Source organism: Colletotrichum gloeosporioides, assembly GCF_011800055.1.
Source record: "Colletotrichum gloeosporioides strain Lc1 chromosome Unknown consensus_65, whole genome shotgun sequence".
Taxonomy (NCBI): domain Eukaryota; kingdom Fungi; phylum Ascomycota; class Sordariomycetes; order Glomerellales; family Glomerellaceae; genus Colletotrichum; species Colletotrichum gloeosporioides.
Window position 1 is genome coordinate 582,459 of NW_025544710.1, and position 16,259 is coordinate 598,717.

Below are 16,259 nucleotides of genomic sequence, written 5' to 3' on the forward strand. Positions count from 1 at the left end.
GCTCAAATTCACGCAGGTGACGTCATAAGCAGAAGATGCAAGATAACCATCTTGTGTGTTCACTAAGCAAATACTATGTAGCCCCAGGCCAGGGGAGTAGGGTATAAGCAATCCGCCATGTACAGGAGGCCCAATTCGTCGTCTCTATTGCTGATGCAAACCCTGTTTGTTTGTCCAACCCAAACTCCAAACTCATGCATGAAAAGCCAGCCGTTGAATTACATTATGCTTAAAGGAAAGACATGAAGACCTGCACAGCCATCAGCGCGCCAGCCACAGGCCAGAGACTGCTGACCGACGCACGGCCAGCTGCGTTCTTGCTGTTGCCGCTGCCACTGCTGCTGTTGCTAGCCGAGCACTCTCCACTGAACTTGGCCGCGGCGTTGGCGCCAAGGGGAATCTTCTGCAGGTTGGTGCCGCAGTTGACATAGGGAGCGAAGTGCAGGGCAGGCGTCTCCTGGTCGAAGACGACATATGCTGAGCGCAGGAATGAGTCACCCAGGAGGTAGGAGCCATCGCTGGCCTTGTCGGCTCCGAGGACACAGGCGTTGTCAGAAACCTCCCAGATGAACTCAGAAATAGGCACCTGGAGGGTGAAGCCGCCAAAGGTGAAGTCGATCGTGCCCGAGGTGCTACACGGAACGACGTACATATTGACAGAGGAGTCGAGGCGACCACCGAGATCCGAACCAAGGGAGTCGACGACAGCCGAGGGGAAATAGCTCAGCGTAGCACCAGTGTCGAAGAAGACGGGGAACTGAGAGTTGGAGTAGGTCGTCTTGCTGCTGCCGGACTTGCTCAGCGCAATGCTATCGAGCTGGACCCAGTATCTCCACAAGCTCTCGCCGTTCTGGGGTCCCAGGATGGGGGCAGAGTGCAAGTTGCCGCTGAACTTCTTGGTGTCGACACCGCCGAAGGAGATGAGACCGCTGCCGGTGGGCTCATCCTTGGTTCCGAGCGCAATACCCATAGTCAAAGACTCGATAACGTTCTGAGCCTTCATCTCCTCCACAACGGTAGGGTAGCCGGTGTTGTTCTTGTTTTCTCCGAAGCTGAGACCGAGAATACCCCTGTTAAGGTCGACGCTGTCGGTAGCATAGCCGAAGATGACTTGAGAAAGGTCGATGTCTACGATTTGTTAGTTATTGGCGAGGCTCATGGGTATATTGAGACATACCACTGCCAGGCAGAGTGATGTTGTCGGCGACATATTGCAGTGCGACTTCTCCCTTGCCATATTTGATGCGGCCGGTGTTTTGGTAGACAACCGAGGTTCTAGAGTTGTCGGGGTCGTATTGACCGTTGGCGCGGCACGACTGAGCCTGCTGGGTGCTGCCGGCCTTCTGGCAGTTGGGGTTCACCCACAGCTCCGAGGAGCCAGTGTCGAGGGCGACCTTGGTGTCCTGTCCTGGAGTTCCAATGTCCACTGTCGCGCATGTTAGTTGGATGCGACAATTCGGACGGTGGTCCGGTTCCACCTACGCTCAATCAAGTACGTCGTCGAGGTAACGTTAATAACTGGAACATCCGTGTCCGAAACGGCTCTCCTCCGAAGCTTCTCAAGCGGGTGCAGTCTGATATCCTGGTACACGGGCAGCGAGAGAACGCCGGGAGTTGAACCGGAGCTGGACTCGTCGCGGGGAACTGAGAGGGCGGTTGCGCCTGCCGCGAGGGCAGCGGCGATCGAGGCGTAACGGGCGACCATAGTGATGCGGGTGTCGAAGGCGGTTCTCGAGATCGGGCCGGTTCGAAGGTGCGCACTGCAGATATGTAACCACGGAGATCAGGGACACGATGCTATGCTGCTCTTGAGAAATAGATGCAAAATCTAGAAATCAAAAGCGAAGCTCGATAGGGGATCCCAAAATTGAGATCGGGGGACGGAGAGGGCAAGCGACTGGGGGTGTCCAAGGAAAAAGAGTGGGATTGTAATGCTTTTAAGCAGCCGGCCTGAGTGTTGCCTTGGCGAAGTGGACGCCCAGGCTCGTAGCGTCAATCCGAAGCGAACGGCGAGGTGGACTTGGTGGTCGAGAGTGACCAGGCCAAGAAAAATGCGTGGAGCAAATGTCTAGGCGCCCTGCAGCTCCAAATGCTCACCTGCAGCACCAAAGGGGAAAGGACGAGTGACCTCACTCGCTGATTTAGCATATGGGGAATCCATGGAAATCTGGATACCTATCCGTAATGGCACCTCAGGAAGGCAGCCCGCAGGCAGGTACCTTCCTTCCCTCCTTCCTTCGCTAACGTACCGGGGGCAGGGCAGCGGGCAGAGCAAGCAGGCAGGCAGTGGGGAGGCGGGCATTCACCGAATCACTTCAGCATCAGCATCTCTAGCGTGGCTGCGCTCGCTGTGCATGCTGTGCTCGGCAGTGGGCAGGAGAAGGAAGGCACGAAGGTCCCGCGCATTGGAGGGAAGGAACCTCCCTGAGGCTGAGCTCATCGAACTTTCCCTCTGTCTCAGCAAGCATGGGCCATGCAAACACCGCACCCACCTGGCGCGGGTGCAAATCGATTGGCCCGTCCCTGGGAACTGCGGGGACCTGCTTCTCCTGCCAGCAACACTACGCGGTGCGTGACCTGCAGCCACTCCCAGGCCTTTTCTCTGCCTCTGGGCCCTCAGCTCCAGTCGATCAACATCACCAAGCCCAATGCTGACACTCGTTTGTGCCGTCGCAGCGCAACAGACGGGAGCTGACGGCCTTGGGGTTGAGCAGCCAGCCCGTGATTGGAGGCTGGGGAATTGCGCCTCCCGACTGAGACACACGCAAGCTATTTTCCGCTCTGCCCAAAGGAATGTCTTTTGTCAGCATCTTCTTCCCCTCAAGCTTTCCGCGAGGCTACCCGTTTCTTTGACTCGACTTCCTCCATCAACCAACGCCGAGGCTATCCATCACGCCACTGCCGCTCTCTTTCATTGCACAATACAGGGTATCTCACGAATGGAATCCTTCAATCAACCAGCAGCAAAAAACGACCGACGGACGAGAAGGATCGAAGCGGCGCCCGAGATTAGAAGCTACCGCCGCCAACACAGAGGCCAAACGTGGCGTCGGAAGCGACGGCCGTGCACAGCCTCCCAAGTCATAGGCAGCGGCCATTCGGCACAGTTGGTGCTGGCACCCGGGGCCCCCTCTCAGCCTGGGGTGATGCACTGCACAACCTTGAATCGCTGAGCTGTTGTCACTCCCGTTCTCATCAGACGGTCGAGTCGGTCAGAGCCATAGTTACCAAACACCATTGGCTGTCGGCGATATTGAATGCACCTGTGGTCGCCAAACAGTCCACCTCCTCTCGCCCAGCCGCATTCTGACTGGACCACACGGCAAGTGCATTACGACGACTGTTGCCATCCATCTCAGACCTCACCAGTCGTGGCCTTTCGCGACGGCCAAGAGGCTTCGCTGTCTCGCTGCCCGTCTGTGGCGACCCTGTTTGGTGCCCGTTCCAACGAGGGCCAGGAGGAGCCCGTTCGCGCCCGTCAACTCATCTCTCGCCGCTGGGCCCATGCTGGTGAGAATTCGGAGGGGTCTTGGCATCCTGTCTCGAACGGGACGCAACGGCAGCCATGGCAACTGGGCCCTTCGCCTTAGTCTCCGACTTTCCGCCTCGGCCGGTTGGAAGTCTTGACGTATGAATCTGTCGACCGCTCTGCTCTAGCTGCCATGGCGAACCATCGTCCGACGGCATTCCCGGATTGTGTGCGGCTAGAAAGCAACCATTCTGTCATTGTCATACCGGATTCCACTGGAGTTGCCGCCGCGAGTCGGGGAGGCTTCGTTCGTCCCAAGACCAGGCATGTCTCTGACTAGCGCTGCCGCCCAGCCCCCAACGACCAAAAGAGTCGATGACGCTGAAAAAGAAGGAAAATCTCTCCGGGTCTGCCTACGCTATTGATCTTTGCCATCCCCGACACCGTCCCGGACCCTTGGCATCGGCTCACGGATTGGAACTTTCGCAGGCTCCCATTCCACTTGATTTCGGCTGTCGACCGTGTTCACTACCGCACACCGCGTGATTCCCGGCTCCCAGTGACAAACAGCAGCCTTTGGAATCCCCTGTGGATGCGCAGGATTGCAGATCTGGGTCCAGCGGTGGGGAAATAGTTGCCGAATTTCCCAGCTCGAGCCACCGTTACCGCCCCGTCTCGCTGATCTGGCACCGTGACGTCCAAACAGGGAATCATTCCAACCTGGAGCTTTCGGGGTCCGCAGCTGACGAAATTATGCATCTTTTCCCGTGTGGATACCTGCTGAGTGGATTAGTGACCGAGCCGTCAGCCTGCTGCCTGCCATTTAACCCAAAATCCGCCCTGTTCCAACGCTTAGCTTCCGCGCTCATCTGCTTCGGGCGCAATCTGCGAGACTTCTGTTCTCAGCCCTGAACTACACATGTGCCCGGATGGATACCTGCAAGCTCAGCTCCGACGCAAATATTAACGGAGCCGCATTTTCGCAGCCAGCTGAGATTTTAGTCAGTCAAGGAGGCGGTTTTCGAATCATGGCCACGCTGCTCCTCATGCAAGCTTCGAGTCACGTCGCGGGGATGAGCTACGGCTCGAGAGGCGAGGTTGTCACCTCTCAGCATTGGGCTCACCGCTGTCCCTGCCTTGACTTTGCTCTCGCCTCCTGACATAATCGTGGTCAATGGACACCACGCGATTCCAGTATCTGTTCCAATGGTTGGCTGCTTGCCGCTCAGTAACGCTGCCACATGCTTCACGTCATTGGAAGACAAGTCATGGAATCCTGTTCCTGCGGATAGCAGGCAACTCTATCTGAGGAAACGCAGTTGCCGACACAGAGTTCAAGATCTGCCTTGATATCCCTGCCAACCTGCCAGAGATAGATTTGGCCAACCCCAACTGCCCGCTGCGTCTATTCGTGCCAAAGCGTGTTCAGTCTCTCCGCAATTGATTGGTCGTGCTACCGCATCCTTCCCGCCAACCCGCCTCGGCTGCCTGGGCCAAAAGGAATGCCATGCGCCCAAGCAGTAAGCGCCAAGGTAATCCAGAGGCAAAGTCGGATGATTCCTTTCAGGTTTTGTATCAGTTGCAGCATTCTTCCTAGAATCTGTCGGTGTTCAGCCCTACAGAGCTGTCATATCTGTCGATATTCAATTGCGAAAGCGAAAAGTCCGCAATAATACGCAGCCCACTACTGAAGACACGGTTGAATCAGCCACAAGCCATCGATCGGCTGGTGTAGCGTAACGGTCGAAATGTATCATGATACAAATCAGGCTCCAGACTAACTAGATCCAATACCTCTGAGCCCCGAATAAGCCTCATTGACGGCATTATTCCAGCTGGTTCGGCAATGTCTCAATGCCAATTCCCAAGACTGCCTCATTCGTCACCAAACGACGGGACGCCAACGGTAGAGGCATCCAAAACAACACCCTGCTTCAATAGCCTCTCTCTCAGGGGCGCATACGGCACATCCTGCACCAAGGCGTCCTTCTCCAAAGCGATGTCACACGCGTTGGCACAAGCCTGGCCAAGCGCGTAAAACTGATGTTCCAGCCTCACAGCCCCTAACCACCCGTCAGCCAGGTTTCACCACGGATTCACAAATCACCAAGGATGCAACGCTCACCATATCCGACGTGCGACGAGCTGGGACAAGTAACACTGACGAAATTTCCCGCCTCCTCCCTCCGCGGCACCATCGCACGGTAAGCGATACCGAAGGGCCGCCAACGGTGTCCGTCCTTGAAGATGAAGCCTTCGTTGTGGACCCGCCCGTCCCGGAGTATGCGCCGCACGCTGTGCGTATCTGTCGGCCAGTACGCTACGGCGACTGGGTCTGGAACCTCCGGCGCGCCGTTCTGGGAAGCCGTCGCTTCCGTGACGATGTAGTCCGATACCATTCGCCTGGCGTCCCGGACATAGAGCTCGTGTGGAAAGTGCTCATTGTCAGGGAACTCGTCGCGGCAGTACCCAAACCGCGACCACTCTTTGCGAATCGGTTCCTGCTGCTATTAGCACTATAACTTCAGGAGGACAGCCAAACCTACCGGGACGGCCTCGTCCGTCGCCAGGAACCAAAAGAATCCCTTCGTGAAGTCCGCTGTATCCTTCAGTATCCTCTTCCGCCCTTCATACCCCGCCACAGGCCACTCATCGTTCATCCCCAGCAAGTCCGTCGATAACGCCCCCTCGCTTCCGATCAAGTCCGTCTTTTCTCCTGGCAACCTCTTCTTTGGCACATAAATCTCCCCTCCAGCCTTCAAGAACCGTCTGTGCAATTCATACCATGCAGGATCATACCCCTCCGGCTCGGTGAAGGGCACACAGTTTTCTGGGACGTCGGTCAGCGGCATACGGTACGAGTATGATTGAAGATGCAAGTCTCCGTCGCCGGGGTTGCCAAAGGCTTCCGGGGAGATGCCGTAGAGCAGGTCGCTGGAGTGGTCGCCGGGTACAGTGTACGGGTCGATGTCGACGTCGATTTGGCGGTAGAGCGTCTCCGCGCGGACGCCAGCCAGGGATTCGCTGTACGTTGCCGAGGACTCGCGGCCGTGGGTCCAGGATATCGAGGCGGCGGCGAGAAGGTCGCCCTCATAGCTTGCCTCGACGAAGATCTGGGTCTGTGAGAAGGGCGACATTCGACATCTGAGGGTGACCCTACCTTTCCAGTTATCGTCTGGCCATTCTCGAGACGGATCGCCCGAATAGTCGTTCCATCCTTCTCAACGGCATCTTTCTCGATGAGCCTCGACTGGTGTCTATCAGCAAGCACTCTTGACGGAAGCGCTTCACCAAGAGTTCACCTTGACGACGGTAATCGACGCGTTCTCAGCCAGCCAGTCCTTGATCACCTGCTCCGCAACCCTAGCCTCAAACCTCCAGACATCAGGATCCTTGAGCTTCTTCTCAACGACCTCTTTCAGCCTGTCCAGACGGCCATAGTGACGACTGATCCTCTGGTGAAGCTCGAGATTCAGACCGCCCAACGTGGTGCTGTTCTGGAATTCAGCCTGGTTGTCGATATCTGTGGCACCGAGGCCGTTGATCTGGATGCCGCCTGACGATATGGTCAGTTCCACGCGTGAGGTCTCTTAATTAGACGATTAGGGGTGGTACCGATGTGTTCCTGCGGCGAGACCAACGCGACTGACCTCCCGAGCCGAGATGCTTGAATAGCCGTCGCGACGGCGCCGGACGTCGAGCCGTAGACTACAATGTCGTATGTCCCGGGCTGCAACATGGTTAGGCGTGGCGCACGAAAGAGGTTCACGAATGAGGCAATCATCGAGTGATGAGAGCAACCAGGATTCGCAGCAATCGCACTCAAAGTAGAGTCGTCTTCCGCTGCCGCCTGATTCGTCGCAATTGTGTATGTACCCTACTGGTGAAGGCGTATCGCAAAGTTGACTCAGACGCAATGCTTCGCTGCGGAGAGGTGTTCGTCGTTCCGAGTTCGGGCGCGTGCGATTCCCTATTAAAGTTCCCTGTTCCCCTCGCATCTGACGCGGAAGGACTGGCGTCATTCGCTGCGATGATGAATGTTTATCCACCCACGTTTGACTCACATCAACTTTGCAGCCAGTCCTGTAATAACATGCCGGCCATGCTTCCTACGAATCCTGTCTCTTTCCTTCTTTTGATTGACATTCTTACAAAACATTGATCCCTCACCTGGCCCGCGGGCGTTCCTGACCAGTTGCTGGAGGAGGGGCACAAGCGGGCCCGACCCCGCATCCCGGATTTTGCACGCGGAGAATCGGGGCAGCGCCGGATTTTGAGATCACGGTTGAGGCTCACCATAAGTGACAGGCTTCAGAAGTAACTATTTGATGAGATTTGGTTGCCAAAGAACTGGTTCGAATTCTGGGATTACTAGCGGAGATTGCCTATTTGAGCAATACGAAGCGCCGTCAAGCGACGCAGTCAACGAGACAGTCGAAGCGGGGAGACTCCGACGAAGGATTCGTTATGGGTCTGAACCAACTGGAGCTCCGCTACTTCAATTCGAAATCTTCCTTTGCTGAACAAGTATGGAAAATTCTGCTGGCTAGTGGGTTTAGTCGGTCTCTCGGGGGATCTGCTCGCGATCTCTGTGGGTGAAGGCGGTGCCGATCGCATGTAATATGGCCTGGTAAACGGCGGCTCTGGATGATGATTCTGGCTGAAGAAAGCCGAGGTCGATCCCCCACAGGCCACCTGGCTGCGGAGGCATATCACACGCAGAAGTTGACCGCGCAAACGTCTAAGTCCGCGGTTGTCTTCGTCGCGTCGGACAAGTCCCGACGTACTACTCTCACTATTACCCCCGCCTTAAACCCCGGGTTTAGGAAGTTGGCAAGAATGTCGGTCAGATAATCCTCGCTTCCATGCTCTCGCTCCCCCACAGAACCCACCCCCGAACCCCAAGTCTTCTACTGCGGGGGAGAGTGGTGAAAGACGGAAAACGTTCTGTCGCAGGGGTTCCGGTCATCGGCCCATTCTTGAAAGCTCGGCTGCGTGGGTTGGCACCGGTTGTCTTGATGGCTCAAAAGGCGTTGGCTCCCAGATGTTGCAGTGAAATATGAATAAGTCTTGATCTTCAATTCTGGGCCCTAAGTATCGTCCAACCCGAGTTGACTCGATCACCAACAATGGGCCGCGGCATCTTCGCAGGCAAGGCGGCCTTCGCCAACGCCACTCCCCGCCTGATGCTCTACTGCCTCATCTACGCCATGGGAAGCGTCTTCTTCGGCTAGTGAGTCTCCCTTGGTGCCCTCCTCTTCCTCAGAGGTCAAGATCTGATACGTGTCTGCCACCAGCGACGGCGCTTCATTCGGCGGAGTGCAGGCCATGACGCCCTTCATGAACAAGTTCGGTTCTTACAGCGCGACCAAGAAGGCATATTACCTCCCCAGCCGGACGGCTAGCTTGATGAATAGTCTGCCGCTGCTAGGGAAGTTCACGGGGACGGTGGTCGTGGGGCCTATTATTGAGAGGATCGGGCATAGGAGGGCGATGGGGGTGACGTGTTTGGTGCAGATTGTGGGAGCCATCAGTGAGTACACACGCTTGAGAGCGTCCAGGCAGGGAGAGAGGTTGACGAGAGGATGAAGTCCAGGTTACGAGTAACCACGCCGCGCAATTTGTCACGGGCCGTTTTTTGGTGTACACGGCAGTCGGCCTGGTCGAGAACGTAAGCTGGCAAAAGTCCAAAGAGTAGCTCAACCGTGCCTCGATTTCTGACGTGTATCACTACCAGGTCGTCCCGACATACCAATCCGAAATCGCCCCCGCCCCCTTGCGCGGCTTCTTCGTTGGCTCAATCCAGCTCTGCCTCACCTTCGGCTCCCTCATCGCCGGCATCGTCAACGAGTCCATGTCCCGCCGGACAGACAGCTCAGGCTGGCAGATCGCGACGGCGATCCAGGCTCTGCCTGCTGTCCTCATCATGTGCGGGCTGTGGTTCACGCCCAACTCGCCCAGGTGGCTCGTCTTCAACGACAGATCGGACGAGGCCATTGCCGTCCTGAGGAAGGTCAGGAGGCAGGAGGATGTGGATAACGGCAGACCTGAGATGGAGATTGCGGCCATGCGGGATGAGGGCCAGACCGGCAAGCGGGAGAAGGGGCCTTGGAGGGATCTGTTTAGTGAGAAGAATAAGAGGAGGACTGGGTAAGTTGCATGAACTTTGTGCTTTACTCTGGCAGATCTGGTCTAATCACAGAGGGGAACAGGATCGCATGCTCCATCATGGCTCTTCAGCAGCTTACTGGAGTGACCTTCTCGAGCTCCTACGGCCCGACATTTTACAGATCTGTAGGCTTAGCAGACAAGGCCTTCGTCTATGCCGTAAGCCCTCCTCACCCACGTCAGGTCCATCTCATCACTAATAGTCAATCACAGGTCGTCAACAACGCAACCTCCGTAGTCACAGCCATGATGGCCATGGTCTTCCTCGACATGTTCGGCCGCCGCACCCTCGTCTTCCACGGCGGCTGGTCCCAGGGCGCCTTCCTGATCGCCATCGGCGCGCTCGGTCGCAAGGCTAGCCCCAACGTCCACGAGAGCAACGGCATCGTTGCGGGCATGCAGCTGTATACGTGTATCCTCCACATGACCCTGGGCCCGGGTGCGTACATCACTGCCGCGGAGGTGGGGACGCAAACTCTGCGAGAGAAGACGATGGCTTTGTCGGTAAGTTCTCCAGTTTCCATGACTACTCGTGATTTGGGGAGATGGGTACTGACTTAATCCTCAGACGGCGCTTAATGTTGTTGTTGGGTTCATCGTAGTCTTCGTCACCCCGTACCTCCTCGCTGAGATTGGCGCCGGGCTGGGCTACATCTGGGGCGGTTTCGCCTTCTTGACGTCAGTTTGGGCATGGTTCTTTATGCCTGAGCTTAAGGTGAGTACAGTGGACAGACCTAAATCTCATGAGGTTGAGAGCTGATCATGCAACAGGGCCGAAACCTGGAGGAAATTGACCAGCTCTTCGAAGCCAACATCCCCGCATGGCAGTTCCACAAGTTCCAGACGGATGGTCTCAGCCACGATCTTGCTGTGCTGGAGGGAGGAAAAGCTGACGCCAAGGTTGTTGAGCAATTGGAGAATACTGAGCGAGGAGACGCCGTCAATCGGTAAGGACTCTGGCTCAAATGGACCACACATTGAAGAACAGTGAATTCTACACCAGCGCTATTCGCATTAAACCAGCACGGAAGAGATAATGGCCAATCACCATGATATGAGAAGATTTCTCTTGAAGATCCCAAGGCTAGAAGATAGCTAGCGGCTTCCAACCTACTCGCATAATCTTCACCGCTGCAAAGGCCACAACTGAAGCGGCATACATCACTCCAGTAAATATGATCAATGCCTGATAACTTCCACCCTGCGCCGCAATGATCTCTCCCGCTATGGGCACCCCGAACAAACAAGAGAAAGAGGCGGCCGTGTATGCCGTCGCGTAGTAGCGGCCATAGTTCTCCGTCTTGCAGAGCCGTCCGATGCAGACCGGGCTGATGCTGATGTTATTACCGCTAGCGAATCCAAACAGAATTACGAATACCAGGATACCCGCCATGGAAGAGCCCGCTGGCAGCCAGATCGCTAAACATGCAACACAGCTCAGGAACAGCGCTGCAGTATGCGAGTTGAAGGGCCCGGCATAATCCCCCCACCAGCCGGCTAGGACACGACCTACCACACTGCCGGCGTTAAGGATTGTCGGGATCTGGTATGCGAAGTCGGTTTCGAAGCCTTTGCTGATTGCATAGCTGGAGATGTAGGTGAGGGGGATGAAGAGGGACCACTCGAAGAGGAAGAGACCGATAGTCGTCATCGCGACAGCTGGCTCACGCAAGATACGCAGGTCTGGATGCGGCGAAGCATTCGGGGCGGGAGGCAGACGCGTGTCGATGAGGAGAGTCGCCGTGCCGCAGCAGACGAGCACGATGAACCCAATGGTCCGAATAGCCCAGCCCCATCCCCCACGTTCGAATAGGTAGCGCAGGATAATGGGATAAACGATCCCACCGAAGCAACCGCCTGTCGACGCGATGCCCGTAGCCAGTCCCCTGCGGTGGTAGAACCAGTGGCCGATGGCAGCGAACGAAGGCGTGAAGAGGAGTGACGCGCTGCAGCCGTTGAGGACGCCGAAGACGAGCATGAATTGCCAGTATTCTAGTATCTAAGGTTAGCGGATGCGGTGAAGACATGGTCTTAGGGGCCAAAAACGGACTTGTCGAGAAACTCAACAGCATCTGCGCCGCTACCACGCCGATGGTGCCAGCCAGGATGAGCCACTTGGGCCCGTACTTGTCGAAGAGGGGCCCGACGTAGATGCCGCAGAAGAAGACTAGAAACATGTACGTTGAGAAGATCCATCCGATAGTGCCCTCGCTGTATCCGGCGAGTTGGTGCGTACCGACGTACGCATGTAGCGTTGCGATGGTGTTAGATATGCCAAGCGCTGAGAAGGAAGCAAACCAGGAACCTAGGACGACGGACCAAGCTCGAAGTCCTCCTTCTGGGTAGTCATTCTCTATCGGTGCCAGTACCGCGTCGGTTGTCACGCTAGGTGGTTGTTCAGACTTCTCAGACTGTTCTTGTTGTCGAGTAACAGAACCAGTCTGCGTTGCAAGCTCTGGGTCAGGCGTGGGCCTCGGAGTTGAAGATCGAGATACCATGGCTGGGATTGGGATCTATTGGAGACACAAAACTCACCCAGCACAATGCTGAGTAGCCAAGAACTCAAAGGTCATTATATCAAACGCGACAGCCAATTGATCTTATTTCAATCATAGAGTCATCAAATAGTTCACCCCTCTCCAATTAATGTCTCTCAGTCAGCCCCCAACCTGTCGGCTCAAACTTTTCGCTCGCCATGTTTTTATGTGGTAACGCGCCCTACAATGACATGTCCCGCTGGAGTTGGAAATTAGCTAGAGAGGAACAATTGGCTAGACCCGCTAATGGCCCAAAACTACAACAAAGAAATCCATCCTACCAATCGTTGAGTGTATCCTTCCTTTGACCAACATCTTCGAGTCGATTTGGGAAAGTTTCGCCTTAAAATTGGCACCGGCCTCGGCTTCGGCTCAACGCGCATCGGCAACGTCAATCGCGCCTTGAATTGACGTTTGGTGGGGACGTGTCCTGCGGGATGCCGAATGATTGGCGGGATCTCTTTCCGCGATATGACGACATCCGAGAATCGGCAACTCTATCAGCTTCCGACTGGATGCATATCGCAGAGGCAGTTTCTTGCAGAGCAGCATCTCTCATTGGCTCTGTACCAACATTCGAGTTGGAGACCGATCAAAAGATGCTTGTCAGCTTGCTCAGCGGCCTCTTTGGCCAGTTGGGGACTCTCCCAGTCGTGAAGCTGGTTGCCAGTCTTATCTTCCTGTTGGGCTTGACAGTAGTTGCTGTCCTTCGTAATGGCAACATCAACAGGGTACGGAGAGAGCTCCGCCACCTCCAGAGACTTGGCGTATCAACAAGCAACATGACAGATCAGTTCGATACCAAATACGCTGCTCCGGAGGACACCGAAACCAACGGCCCGATCCGGATCAAGTCTCTCTACATCCACCCAGTGAAGTCGTGCGGCTTCATCGAGGTCAACCGCGCATTGCTCACCAAAACCGGATTTCTGTACGACAGATGCTTCGCCATTTCCACCGAAGTCGTCGACCCAGACAATGGCTCAATAACATGGAAATTCATCAGTCAACGTACTAAACCCAACATGTGCCACATCAAGACGGAGATATGGCTTCCGCACAAGGATAGTGATCCCAGCGACCCTCTCGCGCAAGCCGGCGGCTGCGTTGTGCTGTCATTCAGAGACCCGAATCCTCCATCCTGGACTCAAAGATTGGAGACCCTTCTTCATACTTGGGATCCTTCCGCCGTGCCGGAGGTCTTCTTGGTGGCACCTCTTCAACCTACGCCGACAGAAGTGGAAAAGCTGAACATCAGAATCAAAAAGTTCGGCATCCACGCTCGTGAGGCTAGCGGCCTGGATTTGGGCGACGTCCCGTCCGTCGCAGCAGCGCTACCCAAGCTCAAAAAATACCTCCAAATCCCGGAGAAGCGCGGCCTCACGCTTATGCGATGTACCCCAGAGACCCTGACCCGCTGCGACAGAAACCTCGCACCGCTAAAGTCCATCGGAACACCTTCAGTCCACGGCTACACAGATCAACAACCCGTCAACCTCAACTCCCTCTCCTCAGTACACGCCGTCTCGGCACTCTTACCGCCAGAAAACCAGCCCCTAGACGCACTACGCTTCCGCGCAAACATCTGGATCACGGGAGCTCCGGCCTTTGCCGAAGAGTCCTGGAAGCGCTATCGAATCTTACCAAAGGCCGTTTCAGATGAGAAAAGGGCGGAGGTGGCGCCAAAATTGTCGGTTGTTTGTCGTACATCGCGGTGCACGATGCCGAATGTCAATCTTGAAACGGGGACCTTTGAAGCAGACATACCAGTTGCGGGAAAGAAGAAGGGCAAGCCGCAGCCGAGCGCGACTTTGATAGAACACCGGACGGTCGAGACAGGGAACCCATCCGCGCTGGGGTACATCGGTATGCATTGCGTACCGGAGGATCAGGACTTAGAAGAAGCCAAGGAGCAGAGGGCGGGGCTGTATGTTGAGGTTGGTGATGAAATCGAGGTGCTAGAAACTGGGGTTCACCTATTTGGTTCAACAGCGAAAGACTACTAGAATTAGATCAATAACGTGTCATTTTCTCAGAGGCAGTACTTGTCTTCTTCAGGCAATTGAAGTTTTCTAATAGTACCAGAAGCTCGGCAAACATATCTACCTGTCTTGTGCCTCGGCTTGTTTACATCTATCAAATACCAGTGATAACAGCTCTCCCATACATCTCCTGATTCATCAATTGTCCTACAATTTCCTCCGTGTCATTAATATGAAAGTATTCGACGGATGCTCGAATGCGACCTTTGGCAGCCTCCCTCAATAGCTCAGACATTTCCTTCTCGGTGCCGACCATGGCGCCTTTGACATTGAGAGCTATATGAGAGCAGTCAGGTTAGCCTTGGTACCAACTGAAACGTAGTGAGGACTTACCTTTGAGAGCACATAAGGTGACTGGTATGGGAATATCGAAATCGTTGCGAGGCAAACCGACGCATACAATTGTTCCCATGGACCTGACCAGCTTGGGCGCCATGATGTAAGCGTCTTCCGACTCAGGCACCACGAGGACGGCGTGAGATCCCTCCCCTGTCAACTCCATGACCTTCTTGTCAACCTCTTCCCTCGTGTAGTCGATGAACGCTTCGGCTCCGTTGTCTCGGCAAAATTGATCGTGGCCACTAGAGTCGACTGCTATCACTCGGTAACCTCTCATTCGCGAGGCAATTTGCACACCAAGATGGCCCAGACCTCCAGCAGCCCCTTGGATAACGACCCAATCGCCAGGAGAAAGGTCTCCTTCCAGTTTTGAAACCGCGCCCATCATGGTCAGACCAGCACACAGCAAAGGTGCAACTTCAGCATCAGGCAAACCGTCGGGAATTTTCGTGACATATCTTGAATCAGCCACGACATATTGCTGAAGCGTTCCGGGGCGATGTTTGCCGGTGTTGCGCTGCTTCGGGCAATTATTCTGGTGTCCGCGGACACAGACGGAGCAGGTTCCACAGGCACTGTAAAGCCATTTCACCCCGACCTTTTGGCCAAGCAAATCTTCAGAAACACCGGGGCCCAGTTTGACGATTCTCCCAACGCCCTCATGGCCTACAATGGGGTCGTAAACACCCCAACCCCGGAAAGCTCGAGTCTCCGATCCGCTTTCCAGAGTTTAAGTCAGCCATGAACAGTCATTCAAAAAGAACATGAGAAGATGTACCAGACGCCTGTGGCACTGATGCGAACGAGAACCTCATGAGGCCCGGGAGTCCCGACGTGCACGTTGTGCTGTACCACAATAGTGGCGTTCGGCCCTGGGTTTCGAATGACAGCGGCCTTCTGCACCGTAGGTAGCTCGTCGTCTTCGTCCATGTTGATAAAGTGGGATGAAAGTAATGTGAAAGATCAAACACAAAGATTTGAGGCTGAAATAGACAACGACGTTGCGAGATGGTGCTCGCTGACGGAGTAGTCTAGCACGGTGGAGCATACCCCGCGCCGGGTCCTGCGGCCGGCATTGTCGCAGCCGTCGATGTGGGGAACTTTCGGAGTAGAGCCGATGGGCTGCAAGATCCGAAGTTTTTTCCTTTTTCTTTTTTTAGTGAGTTGAAGTCCGTGATAAGGTTTTAGGAGTTACATGTGATGCAGATCTGTCTTGTTGAATGAGGCGGCTTGCCCCGGATTCTCGCAAATTGGAGGCCAGTCACATTTCACTTTGGCGAACGCCATGGACTAGGCAGATGATTTGGGATGTGATGAAGTAAACAATGTATCTCCGAATGAATCGTTATGGTTACTGAAACAAGATGACGTAGGTCGTTGGTTTGGGCGACCAACGTAGCATCTCCATGTTGTGATACAGTTCTTGTTTCTTTGGACGAACACATTAGCCCAGGGACGTTTGCAAACCATTTACATGCAACAAACGGCATACATTTTCAACTTCGTGCTATGTACGCTAGCGGATGAGCCCGTCGGGGCTTGCTGAATTTTTTGTGCCTGCGCGGCTTCGTTTTCTGTCACTCAGATTACTCCGAACGATGACAACAGTAGTAGAGACAATAGCAGTGCGGACGACAGTAGTAGCAGCAATGATAAATGTAGAGGCGACGAAGACCATCGTCACAGTAATACAGAGTGTATGTC

At 55.1% G+C, this 16,259-nt stretch overlaps 6 protein-coding genes across 6 annotated transcripts; 2 read left to right on the forward strand and 4 right to left on the reverse strand.

Moving 5' to 3' along the window:
• Positions 1–229: 229 nt before the first annotated feature.
• GCG54_00012450 (putative aspartic-type endopeptidase opsB) lies at positions 230–1,705 on the reverse strand (the record flags this gene model as incomplete). Its single annotated transcript, XM_045412327.1, has 3 exons — positions 230–1,128; positions 1,178–1,426; positions 1,483–1,705. 3 exons carry the CDS (start codon positions 1,703–1,705, stop codon positions 230–232), a joined length of 1,371 nt encoding a protein of 456 aa, XP_045261362.1.
• A 3,639-nt stretch (positions 1,706–5,344) lies between these two features.
• Positions 5,345–7,208, reverse strand: GCG54_00012451 (uncharacterized protein; the record flags this gene model as incomplete). Its single annotated transcript, XM_045412328.1, has 6 exons — positions 5,345–5,532; positions 5,595–5,970; positions 6,016–6,588; positions 6,630–6,719; positions 6,772–7,025; positions 7,085–7,208. 6 exons carry the CDS (start codon positions 7,206–7,208, stop codon positions 5,345–5,347), a joined length of 1,605 nt encoding a protein of 534 aa, XP_045261363.1.
• A 1,390-nt stretch (positions 7,209–8,598) lies between these two features.
• On the forward strand, positions 8,599–10,588 carry GCG54_00012452 (High-affinity glucose transporter; the record flags this gene model as incomplete). Its single annotated transcript, XM_045412329.1, has 8 exons — positions 8,599–8,702; positions 8,767–9,002; positions 9,061–9,140; positions 9,168–9,619; positions 9,655–9,796; positions 9,851–10,141; positions 10,206–10,352; positions 10,409–10,588. 8 exons carry the CDS (start codon positions 8,599–8,601, stop codon positions 10,586–10,588), a joined length of 1,632 nt encoding a protein of 543 aa, XP_045261364.1.
• Positions 10,589–10,721: 133 nt separating this feature from the next.
• On the reverse strand, positions 10,722–12,135 carry GCG54_00012453 (Fujikurins efflux protein; the record flags this gene model as incomplete). Its single annotated transcript, XM_045412330.1, has 2 exons — positions 10,722–11,629; positions 11,688–12,135. The coding sequence occupies 2 exons, from the start codon at positions 12,133–12,135 to the stop codon at positions 10,722–10,724; spliced, it is 1,356 nt and encodes a 451-aa protein (XP_045261365.1).
• Positions 12,136–12,773: 638 nt separating this feature from the next.
• Positions 12,774–14,180, forward strand: GCG54_00012454 (uncharacterized protein; the record flags this gene model as incomplete). Its single annotated transcript, XM_045412331.1, has 1 exon — positions 12,774–14,180. One exon carries the CDS (start codon positions 12,774–12,776, stop codon positions 14,178–14,180), a length of 1,407 nt encoding a protein of 468 aa, XP_045261366.1.
• Positions 14,181–14,310: 130 nt separating this feature from the next.
• Positions 14,311–15,485, reverse strand: GCG54_00012455 (Alcohol dehydrogenase 2; the record flags this gene model as incomplete). Its single annotated transcript, XM_045412332.1, has 3 exons — positions 14,311–14,492; positions 14,550–15,274; positions 15,334–15,485. 3 exons carry the CDS (start codon positions 15,483–15,485, stop codon positions 14,311–14,313), a joined length of 1,059 nt encoding a protein of 352 aa, XP_045261367.1.
• Positions 15,486–16,259: the final 774 nt, after the last annotated feature.